At 46.8% G+C, this 14,310-nt stretch overlaps 2 protein-coding genes across 9 annotated transcripts in view; one reads left to right on the forward strand and one right to left on the reverse strand.

The window, feature by feature from the left end:
* Positions 1-34: 34 nt before the first annotated feature.
* Positions 35-5,069, reverse strand: LOC124508076 (creatine kinase U-type, mitochondrial). Its single transcript, XM_047074491.1, has 9 exons — positions 4,787-5,069; positions 3,940-4,138; positions 3,641-3,736; positions 3,015-3,236; positions 2,795-2,880; positions 2,552-2,675; positions 781-915; positions 463-588; positions 35-250 (listed from the first exon to the last, which is right to left on the reverse strand). Exons 1-9 carry the CDS (start codon positions 4,933-4,935, stop codon positions 134-136), a joined length of 1,254 nt encoding a protein of 417 aa, XP_046930447.1. The 5' UTR covers positions 4,936-5,069; the 3' UTR covers positions 35-133.
* Positions 5,070-12,159: 7,090 nt separating this feature from the next.
* Positions 12,160-14,310, forward strand: part of PPIP5K1 (diphosphoinositol pentakisphosphate kinase 1) — a 39,541-nt gene continuing 37,390 nt past the window's right edge. For 3 of the 8 annotated variants that reach the window (XM_047075185.1, XM_047075190.1, XM_047075189.1), the window contains exons 1-5: positions 12,161-12,294; positions 12,569-12,743; positions 13,205-13,400; positions 13,844-13,934; positions 14,161-14,246. In XM_047075185.1, coding sequence (XP_046931141.1) covers positions 12,597-12,743; positions 13,205-13,400; positions 13,844-13,934; positions 14,161-14,246 — 520 coding nt within the window. In that variant the 5' untranslated portion in view covers positions 12,161-12,294; positions 12,569-12,596. Of the gene's footprint in view, positions 12,295-12,412; positions 12,744-13,204; positions 13,401-13,843; positions 13,935-14,160; positions 14,247-14,310 lie in introns of those variants that run through there. The other 5 variants (XM_047075188.1, XM_047075191.1, XM_047075193.1 and 2 more) reach the window with 3 other exon arrangements.

Below are 14,310 nucleotides of genomic sequence, written 5' to 3' on the forward strand. Positions count from 1 at the left end.
ACAGCTAGAGCATAGCAAGGAGTCTTTACTAGGACAGAAGGGAGTTGGAGGGGCATCCAGGGCAAGTAGAATGGGCCACATTAGAATGGGCAGAATTCCTGGGGATCTTGAGTCATCTCCTGAGGATGGGGAATTAATGCTTATTGTGGATGAGAGGTGGAGGGATGCGGATATCCTGGCCTCTCTCCAGACGCCGTTCACAATCAATCAAATAGTTTACTCCATCGATGACCAGCTGCACCAGCTCCACCTGAAGGACACTAATCCTTGATCTCTGCTTCCCACCCTTGAGTTTCCTTCTTGAACACTGATTTACCTTCTCTAGGAACTCATTTCCAATTGTCTCCCCACTCAACCTGAATTTCATTTCAGATTCTATTACATTCCTGGGGCCCACTCACTGTCATATCTCCACCCCCACAGACCTATACCTCTCCTCACTGTAATCCCTAAGGATCTCACCTCTGACTTGCCCAGTCGGTCCAAATTAGAGATGTCAAAGACGCTGCCTGTGGCAGCTGTGTCCACTCCACCGGTGCCACGCTTTTGGAGTCTTAAGTTCTCCAGGATCTTTGGGAAGCGGCTATCCTAGAGGAGAGAAGATAGGGATTGGGGGCCGGGCCATTAGGGGCAGAGACTGGTCCTATTTGAGACTGGTCCCTTTCCCCTGATACTCTACCCACAATGTGTCTGACTCCTTTCCAAAATGCCCATACCCTCCCATCCACACATGACCACCTTCCTTATTCATACCCCTCTCTAACCCCACAACTCATTTACTTTGCTTAGCAGGGGCAGTTTGATGTGTACTCCTGCCCGAAGTCCAGTGCCCAGGTTAGACGGACAGGTCAAGATGTATCCCAAACGCTCATTCCACATGAACTCCCAGCCACGCTCCTGGATCAGCCGTTCCACCTGAGTCCACAAAGGCTCTGTTAGTGAAAAGTCAGGGATATTTGAGCCCTCACTTAGCCAGACCTACAAGAACTCTAGAAATATGTCTAGAATGAGGAATTTGGACTGTGAAAGAATGACACTGCTGTTTGTGTGTGTGTGGGGGGGTTGGGTGGGTAATGGTTTGTTATTATCATGTATACAAGGTAATTTTGATGTTGCAAGCCCATAATGGTGAGATTACAGAAAAATATCTTGTGTGTGGAAGAAGAGACACTTGAGAGAATAAGGCACTAAGGATGATCTAGGGAAATGAGTGGAGGTGGTAAACTGAACTGAGAAAGGAATGATTATTCAATGAGCTCAGCATGCATGGATTATCTTTGCTTTGCTAATGAGCCTAGAGTTTGGAAGGGTTCTTTCACACATAAAATGAGGGTGTAGGCTTTGCAACAGGAAGAGGCAAGAAAGCCTTCTGTTAGCTGTGGAAAGAGCACATGTGAGAAGGCAGAGAGAAAGGTGAAAACAGTCCAGAAGAGCCGGACTCATAGTTATGTGTATGCGTGAGGGGGTGGGGAAGGGAGTGTGGGTAGAGTGTTTTGTTTCACTAGAGCTTCCTAATGATGGAAATGACTGTTAGAGTTCAAGAGACAGGGGATGTGCCAGAGGATGGATGCGAAGACTACCTCATATGAGTAAAGAGAGCCCTGTTTATAGTTCAGAGAGAAAAAAAAAACACGGCATAGGGGGTCATCTTCCATGCTGAACAAGGGGAAACCTTTCCATCTAGAAAAATAATAGGAGCTAACACTTATTGAACATTTATTATGCACCAGGTATTTTACATACATTATCTCATTTAATCCCCAACAACCTAAAATGTAGGAAGCCGTATTATCCCAATTTTACAGATGAGAAACCTGAGGCATATCATTTGAAAAGTACTTCCCTACCCACTTACCATCAGAATATGTTATCTGTTATTAGCCAAAAACAATAAAAACTTCCCAGCTAGAATCTAAAAAAAGAGAAGCTGTCTGTCTTTCCAAGTCCAAAATACAACTGTATATATGAGAACATACAATAAAAACTGGGTTTATGGGGATTTCTAACCTAGAATAGAATATGGAGTCCTAATCCATATATGATTGAGGATTCAGTACAGCCACACATTCTGGGACTTAAGCCATTCCATCTTCCATTTCCCCTAGTCTCCCTCCTGCTCTCAGCTTAAAACCTAGACATGATACTTCAGTGAGAATGACAGAATACCTTGGTTCAGAACTGGATGGTTACACTGGAATCATGAACACACCAATCTTTCACTTCCTACGTTGATCCAGGCTCAAACTTTTCCTTATCTGCACACTCCACACACCTCAGGCATTGACACACCAGCTCAATTATTCCATCTTTGTCTTATCTGACAACTACTTTATTTACTACCTTAGATTCAGGACATTCTTTCTCTTTCTATTCTTAGGTGACCATATATCCTGGTTTTCTCTGGACAGTCCTGATATATTGTCCTGGACTGACTGATGGTGATCCCTTTTGCTATCAAAAGTATCATGGGTTGATTGATAAATTATACGGTCTAGTCCTTGGCTTTTCCTTATGTCCTCCCACCTAGTTCCTTTATACATTCTTCTCCAACCTCTTTGAGGCCTCGACAGAATCTTTCAAACACTTTCTTCATGTTGCCACCCTTCTCCATGGAGATGACCCGTGTATGATCCTCTTCATTCACCCAGATCAAGAAGCTCTTCTCATTGTTGTGCCTGAGAGCAGTAAAGATGGAAAGACAGGGATCAAGAGACAGGGCGAGAACTGGGAGAGATATAGGAATAAAAGACATTTACAGATCATGGGGGAAAAAGAGGTAAGGTAAGCCTCATACCAGATTCCACGAGCATCTGGCCAGTCTCGAGCCATTCCTGCCGCAGTCAGCAGTGGGGACACGGGCTTATCAAATAGGAAGTGGTCCTGAGGGGAGTAAAAGGACTTGAGTTCAGAATCTTCACAGTAGCTCCTGGGCCTCTATCTCATCTGACCCACCCTCCCCTCTGACTCTTCTTTCCATTTGCTTCCTCAACCCAGCTTCCTTCAAGGCCCCTCACATCAATAAGCTGCTGCTGTTCAGCCTCTGTCATCTCACTGAGCCGATAGTAACGTCCAGCGAGGTCACCCTTCAGGCCACTCAGTGCATCCACTACAACACGTTCCACCTCTCGTCGCTCTGCCCGAGTACAGGCTGGAGGAAGGCTGAGTCCCCGTATACTTCGGCCAGTTCTGACTCTTGAGGACAATACATACCTCTCATCAAAGTAGCCAGAACGGATCTAGGGAATAAGAGAAATTAATATAACTCACAGAAACACAGGGGTGGGAACAGAGAGCCTTGGGGAAGGAGAGACCTTAATGACTGTAGGGGTCCTCACTACATGCATTGGAAGGAGAAGTTCATTGGGCAAGCACTCCAACAGAAGAGGGCATTATGAATCCTCCCTCAAACTGCCCACTTTGGGGTACAGTCATTCTCACCCACCCTCTCCTCTCCTCTCCCTTCCATATCTGCAGCTCCTTAAGATACAATTCTTCCCCCAAAGAATCTAACCAAAGAAACCAAAACTAAAAGCTCAGCAGTATAATGACTCTGAGTCAGGAATAATTAAGGTGAAAGGATTGGAGAAACAGAATGCTATATATAAGGCAATGCAAATCAGAAGCAGAATATCTGTCCTACCTTGCTGGCATCCAGATCAGTGGTATGTTTCATTGTTCGAGGGTCATATCCATTGTGTCGCTCTTGTATCACAGGATCAAACAGCTCAGCAAATACCTGATGGGGAATTAAGAGGGAGAGGGTGGTTAAGGAGAGAGAATCCCTTTCCAGGCCTTAGTTGTGGATTGATTTCACTGGGTCAGAAAACATGAGTATGGAAGGTCCAGCCTTAAGGGAAAGTGAAGGGTCTTTAGGGGGAAGGAGCTGGGATTACTGGGAAGATGAGTTGGGTCACCAGGGAAACTCTGGGGGCCCCCTACCTCATAGGTCTCCTCATCTCCAGCTACCATGCCCACAGTCTTGATGAAGGGGTGGCCGGGGTTGTCCACGCCAGTCTGGATACACTGATCTAGCGTCCAACCAGTGGGTGTGGTCTTGTCGCAGAGCCGGGCATAGACTGCTGGGGTCAGGTGACTGGCCATGCAGTTGTTGTGCTTTCGGAGGTCTGGGTACTCAGCGCTAGGGAGGGGGTACCCAGTAACCATGGAGGAGAGCACAGGGGGCCTAGACCCAGTGCAGTCAGCTGGGAGCTATCCAGTTAGCCATGTCTGCCTTTGCTCCTTGGGAGGAGGGGAGATTAGGGGAGGCTAAACCTTACTTAGTAATCTCTTTAGGGACTTTCAGGGTCTATTCTTTCCCAACAGGTCTAGTTTCCTCTGGCTGGCGGGCACAATTTCCCCAGATTTGCTCAGTTATTTCCTACCATTAGCACAACATTAGGGATGGGGGAGGGGAAGACTAAGGAGGGGAATTCAGGAAATGGGTGGGGGGGGACAGCAGGAAACGAGATGGAGGAGAGCGAAAAGGATAGTTCCTGGTTTCTCAGTTAGGGCTTTGGGCAGAGTGGGTGCAGCCAGAACTCACAGGGCCAGAGCGGGTCTTGGGGGCGGGGACTGCGGGTTACAGGTCTCCAGAAATGCGTTAGCCTTATGGTTTTGGCTTCCATTCCCAACCCACTGTGGTCTCCAGATTGTACAGCACTCCACTCCAGAGCCTTCGTGATTATAACCCTTCTCTTTTGCCCAGGTCCTCATCTCCATCCCCATCTTCGTTCCCGTCACCACCTCCCCCCACCCCCCCCCACCCCTGTGCCTCAGACACTGATACCTCGGGGGATACAGCCTCCGTCGTTCACTGGCGGCCCTTATAGGTTCCGGGCGGAGCAGAAACCCAGCGGCTAGTGACCCAGCTCCAGCCAAAGCCAGGAGCCTGAGCCCCGGGCGGGCGGACAGCAGACGAGAGAAGGGACCAGCCATGGCTTGAGGGTCCGGCTGTGGAATCCTGGGGTGGGAACTGGCGCAGGGCAGGAACAGGGAGGGAGGATGCAACCAGAAGGACTGAGGACTGGAACTGGGTGCGAGGCTGGAGCCGAAATGGGGGCCGAATTGGAAGCTGGAGCAGGAGAGGAAGACGGTAGCAACCAGACTGCAGGAGAAGCGCAATGAGGTAGCGGCTGGCTGGCGGAGGAGGGAGGTCCCAGCCGCAGTCTCCAGGGGTGGGGCTCACGCAGGCCCCGCCTTTCCGCCTGCCACCGCGCTAGGTATGCGGGGGCAGAGGTGGGAAGCACCGCCAGGTAGATTAGGGGACCCGAGCTTCGCAACCTTTGGCCGGGGATGCCGGCCCACCTGGGTTGAGGTCGCCCAGATTTCAGCACCACGTAGAGGACAGCACCCGATGGGACCCGCAAAGCCTAACACCCTTCCCCCAAGCCTCTCGGTTTAATCGGAAACCCGATTCGTCACTCTGTGTGGGTGTGAAAGGGTGACATGGCCCAACCTCTCTCTAGTTTTCGGCCTTCCCCAGCAACCTCTCCATATTCCCAGGGGAGGCGGCAGCGGGAGAAACCGTGGCATAAATACAGATAACAGAGAAAGAAATGGAGAAATCACACAGAGGCATACACTGGAAAAGACACCCGGTGGCTCAAGGTCACCTTTGCTTTAGAACCAGGAAGAGGACCAAGGTGCCCTCCGGCCACACCTGTGCTATTCTTACAAGGTTGTGGAAGGATTCCCTGAGACCAACCAGGGGAACATTAACTCTTATCCCATTTATGCTGTGTTCCCTGCTCCCGATCGGCTCCCACATAGCCCTGCTATGTCCTGCCCCCCGCTTCTCATGATCCCCAACTTTTTTCACCTCCACCCTCCTCCCCATTTTCTACTTCACCTTTGATCTTTTACTTCCTCGTGTTTTATCCAGGTTCAGGACTGTTTTCTGCTCACAGGACTCCCTCTGAGTATTCTCTGCAAGCTTGCCTACCTGTTGGTTGTACTGGGTGTAGACCTGGGACTGGGCAGGGAATTGTTAGTTTCCTCTTCCTCCTCTCCCTTCTCTCCCCTCTTTGTAGTTTCCAGTTCCTGGGCTGGAGGGGAGTGTAAGGTGAGGTGAAGGGTGTGGTAAGATGACGGCAGGTAGGAACAGAACAGGCAGGCACAGGTTTCCAACCACCACAAGTGTTTCCTCTCTTGGCTCCCTAATGCTGTTTATTCCAGAGTGTAAAGGGGAGTGGTGTTCAAGGCCAGGGAATCTGTACATTCCTACTGGTCTTCTGTCCTTTATCCTCCCAAGATATGTATTCAGATTTGAGAGGGTGTGTTCCCACAGCTCAAAGTGTGACTTAGGTGTGACTTGACCTTTGTCCTGGCAGTAAAGAGAATGAATGCTAGAGCCAAAATAGAGATGCAGGGGCTTCATATGGAAAGTCATTTAAGCTTGGGTACACATGGTGGTGTTAGTCCCTTCTCTGAGCCATCTGGGTGATAGTAAGATACTTGGAAATCTTATTTGAGAAAGAGAAATTCCCTTCATATTGTCCTCCGGCCCCACTGATGAGATACCATTCTACTCCTATACTCTCGTTCCCTTCATTACTCTCAGGCTTCCTTCGTGTTCCTTTTCCTCCCTTCTTCATTTGTATCCTTAGAAGCTATCCACCTCTCTTCTGTGTCCACCACTTAATTCCTTCTTCTGGCAAGAGAGCAATTATCAGAGAATTGATAGAATTCTGTACTTAGAGTCACTTTTGGAAAGATGGAAAATGCTCCCTGTGTTGTGGGGGCTCATTGTCTAGGTTAAGGAGTAGTTATGAATAAGCAAATATAATTACTTGCAATGGTGTATATTTACCCAGATAAAGAAGGGAGATAATCTTCCAATGAAGGAGAGTTGTTATTTGATTGAGAGGGTGGTTACTAAGATTAAAGAGGTAGGGAACAAGAAGAGAGAATTAGAGAAGGAAAAATAAGACAGCCTGAGAAATCACTCAAGTTTGGAGACCAGTTGTCCAAATTTGAGTAATAGCTCCTCGGAGAAAAGATGTGTATTTGTGCACTTTTCTTATTCCCTGTGAGTCACTGACAGCCACATAATGTATTAATGCTCATTTTATAAAATTATCCTATGGCATACAGGAAGTAATTGATATGTATATGTATTTTATTTATTTAATGATAATAATAACCAGACTAACATTTATAAAGCACTTTATAATTATAAGAAACTCTTGTATGTGTTATTTCATTTAATTGGATTGTTCCAACGGTTGACCAGGGACTGAGTCTACATTTTTCTGGGGGGCGTGAAGATAAGTTAATTACCTAGATGATGTTTTAATAACTTGTTTGAAGGGCTGGAGTGGTGGAGAGGACATGAGCCTGAGCACGAACTAGGGAAGTATCTATTTCCCTTAGGGACAACCCTTAGAATCATCCCTATCTCATTCAGGGTTAGTATAATGAGGCACCTGACTGAAAAAATGGTAAGCTCCTTAAGGTTGCAGAGAAGAAACAGGGCAATTGGGATTGTCTTGACTAGGGAAACCTAAGTAAGGATGAAAAGATAATAATAAAAATGGAAACATATACAAAATGCTTTCATATAACCAGTACCATATGATTAGATTTTTAAAACACTCTCTTACAGATGAGGGAATGGAGGCTGAGGGAAGTTCAGTGACTTGCCCAAAGCTGCACAGCTATTAAAGGTAAGACCAGGACTCAAATCCAGGTTTGTCTGGTTCCAAGGCTGGAGGGTAAAGAACAAACCAGTGTGGATATGGGAATCATATTGCCCAGTGTTCCATGTACATCCATTTTCTTGTCTTCTCCATAAATAAGTCTTTGTTCTTTCCCTTAACTTTCTGATTTGTTTCTCTCTGTCTCTTTTTGTCTCCAGTCTACCCATCACTCCTCTACATCTGTTAACATTTCAACCAACATTTATTGACTCTCTAAGTATATCATACCTCTTATGTTTTAAAAATCAAACAGAGGGGCGCCTGAGTGGCTCAGGGTGTTAAGCATCCGACTTTGGCTCAGGTCATGATCTCCCCTGTTCCTGGGTTCAAGCCTTGCGTTGGGCTCTGTGCCGGCAGCTCAGAGCCTGGAGCCTGCTTCACATTGCGTGTCTCCCTCTCTCTCTCTCTGCCCCGCCCCCCCCCCGGCCCCCGCTCGCGCTCTGTCTCTATCTCTCACAAAAATAAACATTAAGAAATTTTTAAAAATAAAAAAATAAAAAATAAAAATCAAACATAAAACCTGGTTTGTCTCAGGACGTGCAATGGCACAAATTGTGCCTCTTTTCTGCATCTTGCTTCTTCTCTGCTCTTCGTCTCACTGGAAAGTCTCTGTCTAGACCAAGCCTCTGGGCTGTGGCGACACAGAAATCAGAGGAAGGCGAGCATCAGGTTGCATTCCCTCCCCACAGCCACTAGGGGCCACCCTCCTCCACGCAGAAGTGCGGGCCAACGCAGCCTGACTTTGTTGCCGGTGCGCGCCTTCCGCTGATTGGTGACACCGCAGGGAAGCCGCGCTTTGATTGGGCTGCTGTCAGGTGTCGCTGCCGGCAGGTTCGGCTGCGCGAGCGCAGGGAGGCGGGTGAGCGAGGGCCGGGGGCGGTGGGGGAGTGGCTGGGGGCTGGGGGCGGTATCTGAGGGGGTGGGCTGAATAGAGTGGGCTTGCTAGGTGCTGAGGGCCATGGTTAGTACTGGCTGGGGGCGGCTTCGGGAGGAGGCCCTCGATGAGGCCTCAATGTCTGCGTAGGGAGAGTAAGGCGGAGTAGGCGGGGGAGGGCGAAGGCTGGTGGAGTCGCATCGGAGGGCAGTATTCGTGACCGGGAGCTGTGTGAGGAGACACACCGGAGACACACCGGAGGGGGTCAGCAAGAGAACAGAGGGGTGTGAGGATTTGCGGAAGAGGGAGTCCTGCGTGAGGAGCGGAGTCAGCCCGAGAGAGGGTCAGGGTGGGGAGGTCTGTGTGAGGAGGGGTGGAATGGAGTCGACTCTGGAGAGGATCAGCTGCAGGCAGGCGTTGTTACAGAGAGGAGGGTACCCTGGAGAGAGCTAATGTGAGGACGGAATTGATCTAAGGCAGTCTTTGTGGGAGATCATTGAGTGTTCCATATAAATTGTTACCAAGTGTGGTGACTCATTTGCGGGTTTGGAGGGCAGTTTAATGTTGGAGAATCACTGAGTGAGAGGATTACTTGGATTATTAATTGGATTCGTTGATCAGTGATGGGGGAGGGGGCAGCAGTGTCTGGAGTGGTTGGGGGAGGGTCCATGGAGAGTCATTGTTGCAAATTAGGGAAAGAAGGGAGTATGAGTAAGTTGGTAGAACAAGGGCTTCAGTCCAATTCATCCGTGTCAGAAGAAGGGTCTGTGTGAAGGATTAAACGCTGCATTCAGAAAGAATTTAGGGGTCCACTGTGGAAGGTGAGAAGGAGCTAGTGTTGGTTGCCTGAGGAGTTTTACTGTGTTGAAAATATTCCTGCCTGGACTCTGTGTGTCCCCTTCACCAGTAATGGTGCCCTCCATTAAGTGCATGGTGTTTAAGGAAATTAGAGGACTACTGCAAACAGCCCTAAATTCTAAGGGACCAAGAAGTTACACAGTTTACCCTCCCTTCTGCCCCACCCTCTCTTCTCACCTACTTATCTTCTCCCCTCCTCCCATCCTCCCTTTTTTCCGTCATTTGCATTGATTCGGCCTTGGGAGTGAGATTGCTTTAGCCTAGTGTAGAGTGTGAAGTTTCCTTTTGCAACAAAGTATTGAAGGAAAGGGGGATGGGAAGAAGGGCCTGGAAAACAGGGGAATGGCTCTTGGAATACCATATTAAATCCCAGCTTCTCTCAAAGGTACATTTAAATAAATCCTGTCTTATTTCATAGCTGTTTTTGTCAGGCTTCTATTTTTGCTTTGTTAACTATAAATTTAGGCCTTTATGTATCTCTTTAGCCCCTTAAAGGATCTGTGAACAGACTCTTCTTCCCCATTCTGTTACCATCCCCTGTTATAGAGTTGTAAAAGATTTTCAGGAAAAATGACTATATACATTCAGTAGAAAATCAGGAAGGACTTAGTGGAAAAAAAGGGTGAAGGGTTAGGAATCTTAGACATGAGGGAAAGCCCCTGCTTCAGATAAAGGATAAAGGGTGCAACAAAATTCTGCCTGCTTAAACTATACAGGTCGTGGAAATTGGGTCAGGTCACTAAAAAGGGGTTCAAAGATAAAGCATATGTATAAGACCTGCAGTACACAACTGGAAATGTTAAGTCTTAAGGAGAATGTTGTGACCGGCCTGTGGAGACAAGCAGATGGTAAAGACTGGGGAGGTCAAGGTCTATACAAAGGTTAGCAATAATTTTCTAATCAAAGCTGCAAATCCCACTGGGAATGGTAAGGGTTTAAAATAAAATACAAAATGTAATTGTTGAAGACTATTTTATAAGTCTGTTAAGATGATCCATTTTCTTAGAATGTGGTGTTCATTAGAGTCATTAGTATTTCTGAGAACTTTTGGAGAATGTGAAAAATTGCTGCTGGGTGACTCAATTTTATTTTTGGAAACAAATAGTATATGTATCCTCACAATTTGGTATTAACAAATGTTAACCTTTTGTGTGTTTGTTTCAGATTTTTAAAAAATTGAAATAAACATTACAGATAAGGTTGTAAAGTTCCACTCAAATCCTTCTCAGTTCCATTTTACCCTGTCCTCAGAGGTAACCAGTATTATGAATTTGATGCTTTTCTTTTCAGTCCATATTTTTAGACCTCTACTAATTATGTATACAGTCATAAATACATGTAATATTTTTTATTTATGCAAACTGAATTGTACTGCAATGCGTGTATTTCTGCAGTTTGCATTTGGAAGCTGTCCATATTATTACAGACATCTTTTCTTTTTTTGAAAGAGTGAGCATGAGATGGGGAGGGGCAGAGAGAAGGAGAGAGAACCCCAAGCAGGCTCCATGCTGTCAGCACAGAGCCCGACGTAGGGCTTAAACTCATGAACTGTGAGATCATGACCTGAGCCACATCCAAGACTCAGACGCTTAACTGACCGACTCACACAGTTGCCCCTGATTCATTTTTTAAAACTGCTGTTAGTCTATCATTTGTATATTCTACCCTGTATTTATCCATTCTACTTGTGACCTCTGTGTTTTCAGTTTTTCCCATTACCAACAGTGAGTTTATGAACATATTTGCACGTTATGTGGGAGAGTTTCTTTACAGCAGAGATTCTCAACCTCGGCACTACTGATATTTTGGACTGATAATTCTTCATTGTGGGGGAACATCCTATGCATTTGAAACTATTAAGCAGCATCCTTGGCCTCTACTCATTAGACACCAATAGCACCTTCCCAGTTGTGATGACCAAAAGTGCTTCCTACCAAATGTCCCCTGGCCAGCAGAACCACAATTGGTTAAGAACCACTATTGTACATGTGTATATGTAGAAATGGAACTGCCGGATTATTCTAATCCAAGCATAAGTCTTAAGATATTCTCACTGATTAGGGTGCCTGGGTGGCTTGGTTGGTTGAGCACCCGACTTCCGCTCATGTCATGATCTTGCAGTTTGTGAGTTTGAGCCCCGAGTTGGGCTCTGTGCTGACAGCTCAGAGCCTGGAACCTGCTTCGGTTGTCTCCCTTTCTCCCTGCCCCTCCCCCACTCATGCTCTGTCTCTCTCATTCTCAAACATAAATAAACATTTAAAAAAAAGATATTTTCACTAATTATGGCTCTAGGCAGAATTTTTTCCTACTGACACCTTGGCCTAGACCCAACTTGGGTCTGTAGTACCAGGAGATGGTAGAGAGAAAACTGAAACTTTATTTTGAGAATGGGTTGGAGGCTGTTGTATGGATGCCTGTATGCTCAACCTCCCAGTTAGCACTAAACCTCTTTCCTTGACAGATTTTCTAGACTTGGGCATCTGTCTTTTAAAGTGGAGCACATGGAAGAGAAACAGGGAACATAGAGGATTTTAATGTTTTGATATAATGCTTAGAACATAGAGTGCCCTCAATAAATTCTTTTTGAGTTAATCCTTGGTAGGAATGAAGATGAGGGTTAAGGTCAAAGGCAGCTGTGCTCTCTCATTACCTCTGCCCTTGAATTAAATCCCTGAGTTCAACACTACTGTGGGAAGGTGGTGAAGGGATAGGAATGTTTAGGAATGAATCCAAAGTTGGAAATGTCTCTCTAACTTTCTCTTCTGGTAGGAATCAACAGCAGCCTTCCATGAGGAACTGCCTTTTCCACTTGCTGCTGGAGTTAATGGTGTTTCCTGCTGGCAGAATCAGGGACATGCCAGCACTGTAAGGGTTAACCTACTGATCCTCTTACCAGTCTCATGGTTGGGGTGGAGTGAGCAGGGAGGAAAAGGAAGACCTTTTCTCTTATGGATCTTTAGTCATGTCAAGTCATAGCCCACGTGCCTCCTTTCCTGTTGTTCCTTTTTACGATAGCTTTGTTTCCTGTTCCCCCTAGTCTCCTTGTGGTTCCCTCTTATTTTATCATTCCCTATGCCCCATCCCCACCCATTGCCATGCGGGTTTGGATTCTGAGCTAATGGGATGCCCTCCATTGCAGAGCGGGATGAGTGGGTGCTCCGGCGGGGATGTGGTCGTTGCCGGCCAGTGAGGGCGAGAGTGCCACGGCCCACTTCTTCCTTGGAGCTGGAGATGAGGGGCTGGGCACCCGTGGAATAGGCATGAGGACAGAAGAGAGTGACAGCGAGCTCCTTGAGGATGAGGAGGATGAAGTGGTAAGACTAAGGAAAATGACATAACTTGGTGTTGGGACCCCTGTCATAGAGAGTTGAGATTCCATTGGCTGGAGATACTTCTCCGCCCTTTCCAAATGCGTAGACTCCCTGTCATAAACAGGCCCTATCTTGATTAAGAGGAGAGGCAGTAGAGATTGGTTAGATTACCTATCTTTGAATCCCTTGCCTTTATGCCTTCCTCCTGTTGTGTCCTGGTTATTGGTTCTCTAGCTCTCCTACCTGAGCACACATTTCCTACTGTGGAAAGCCTCCTATTCTTTAGGCAGTAGGAATCCCTACAGGCACTCCAATCTAGACCTAAGTTGGGAGACAGCATTTGCCCCATAGTTCCAAAGTCTGGCAAGAAACTCTATGCCCTAAGGAAATGAGACAGTGTTCCCTAAATAGGGATGGTCTAGGTGGGAAGTTTCTAAGTTCCTGACAGTACTTCCTCTCTATAGCCTCCTGAACCTCAGATCATTGTTGGCATCTGTGCCATGACCAAGAAATCCAAGTCCAAGCCAATGACCCAAATCCTAGAGCGACTTTGCAGATTTGACTACCTAACTGTTATCATCCTGGGAGAAGACGTGATCCTCAATGAACCTGTGGAAAACTGGCCATCTTGCCACTGCCTCATCTCTTTCCACTCCAAAGGTTGGAGTTTGTGAAGGAAAGTGGGAGGAATGGTGTTGGGAATGCTGGCCTGGGAAATGAGGTTCTTACTGTCGAATAGTACAGTGGTCATCAGCTCTTCCTGACACACTGGCGAACAGTGCAAAGGGGTTTCCTTTCCCTGTATTGTGGAAGAGTTGCTGGCGGTATTTTAAAGCCCATATTTGAACCTCAGGACAGTTCTAAAGCTGTTAGGGTCTCTGACAGAGTTGTGTGTCTCTAGAAGGACCCTAGAAATAACATCTTTTTAACTTTTTCCTGATGGATATTATAGACTTGGGAAGTTGGGCAGAAGGATGTTACGGGTTGGATGGGTAGAGAAGCTTAGTGGCAACTTTAGCTTTAATACCTCTATCTCTCTTGCTGTTTTCTCACTCTGTCTCTTTCACTTTCTTTTTTTGATCTATTTCCTTTTTCTATCCCAGGATTTCCTCTGGACAAAGCTGTTGCTTACTCCAAGCTTCGAAACCCCTTTCTTATCAATGACCTGGCTATGCAGTATTACATCCAGGATAGGTATAGCTTTCTGTTGATTGGTGGGGTGGGCAGTCCTGAGATCATGCCTGTTTAGAGAGCCCACTCTGGGAGGGGCAGAGTCAAACAAACATGCCTAATTTTTGTATCATACCTTCCCGAGTTCTATACCCTGGTATCTCCCAATTCCTGAGCAAATGAAATCCCTAGCCTCTTCCCTTGTTCACCATTCCCCACCTCCCCCAGCTAATTTATTTGGGGGTGACAGGAGGGAGGTGTACCGGATCCTGCAGGAGGAAGGTATTGATCTGCCTCGATATGCTGTGCTCAATCGTGACCCTGCCCGGCCTGAAGGTGAGTACCTCGCTTTGTCCAGTCCTGCCCCACCTTGCTTTCTGTAACATAGCCCAGCTGTCCA

The sequence above is a fragment of the Lynx rufus genome, unplaced genomic scaffold, assembly GCF_022079265.1.
Source record: "Lynx rufus isolate CCGP_SWC_20201006 ecotype Redwood Valley unplaced genomic scaffold, mLynRuf1.p SCAF_13, whole genome shotgun sequence".
NCBI classification, from domain to species: Eukaryota; Metazoa; Chordata; class Mammalia; order Carnivora; family Felidae; genus Lynx; species Lynx rufus.

Coding starts and splice junctions, on each gene's coding strand:
- LOC124508076 (XM_047074491.1), bottom strand. CDS start 4,935: ATGGCTGGTCCCTTCTCTCGTCTGCTGTCCGCCCGCCCGGGGCTCAGG. Junction 3,237..3,640: donor CTGATCTGGATGCCAGCAAG/GTAGGACAGATA, acceptor CTTATTCCCTAG/ATCCGTTCTGGCTACTTTGA. Junction 2,676..2,794: donor CCAGATGCTCGTGGAATCTG/GTATGAGGCTTA, acceptor TACTGCTCTCAG/GCACAACAATGAGAAGAGCT.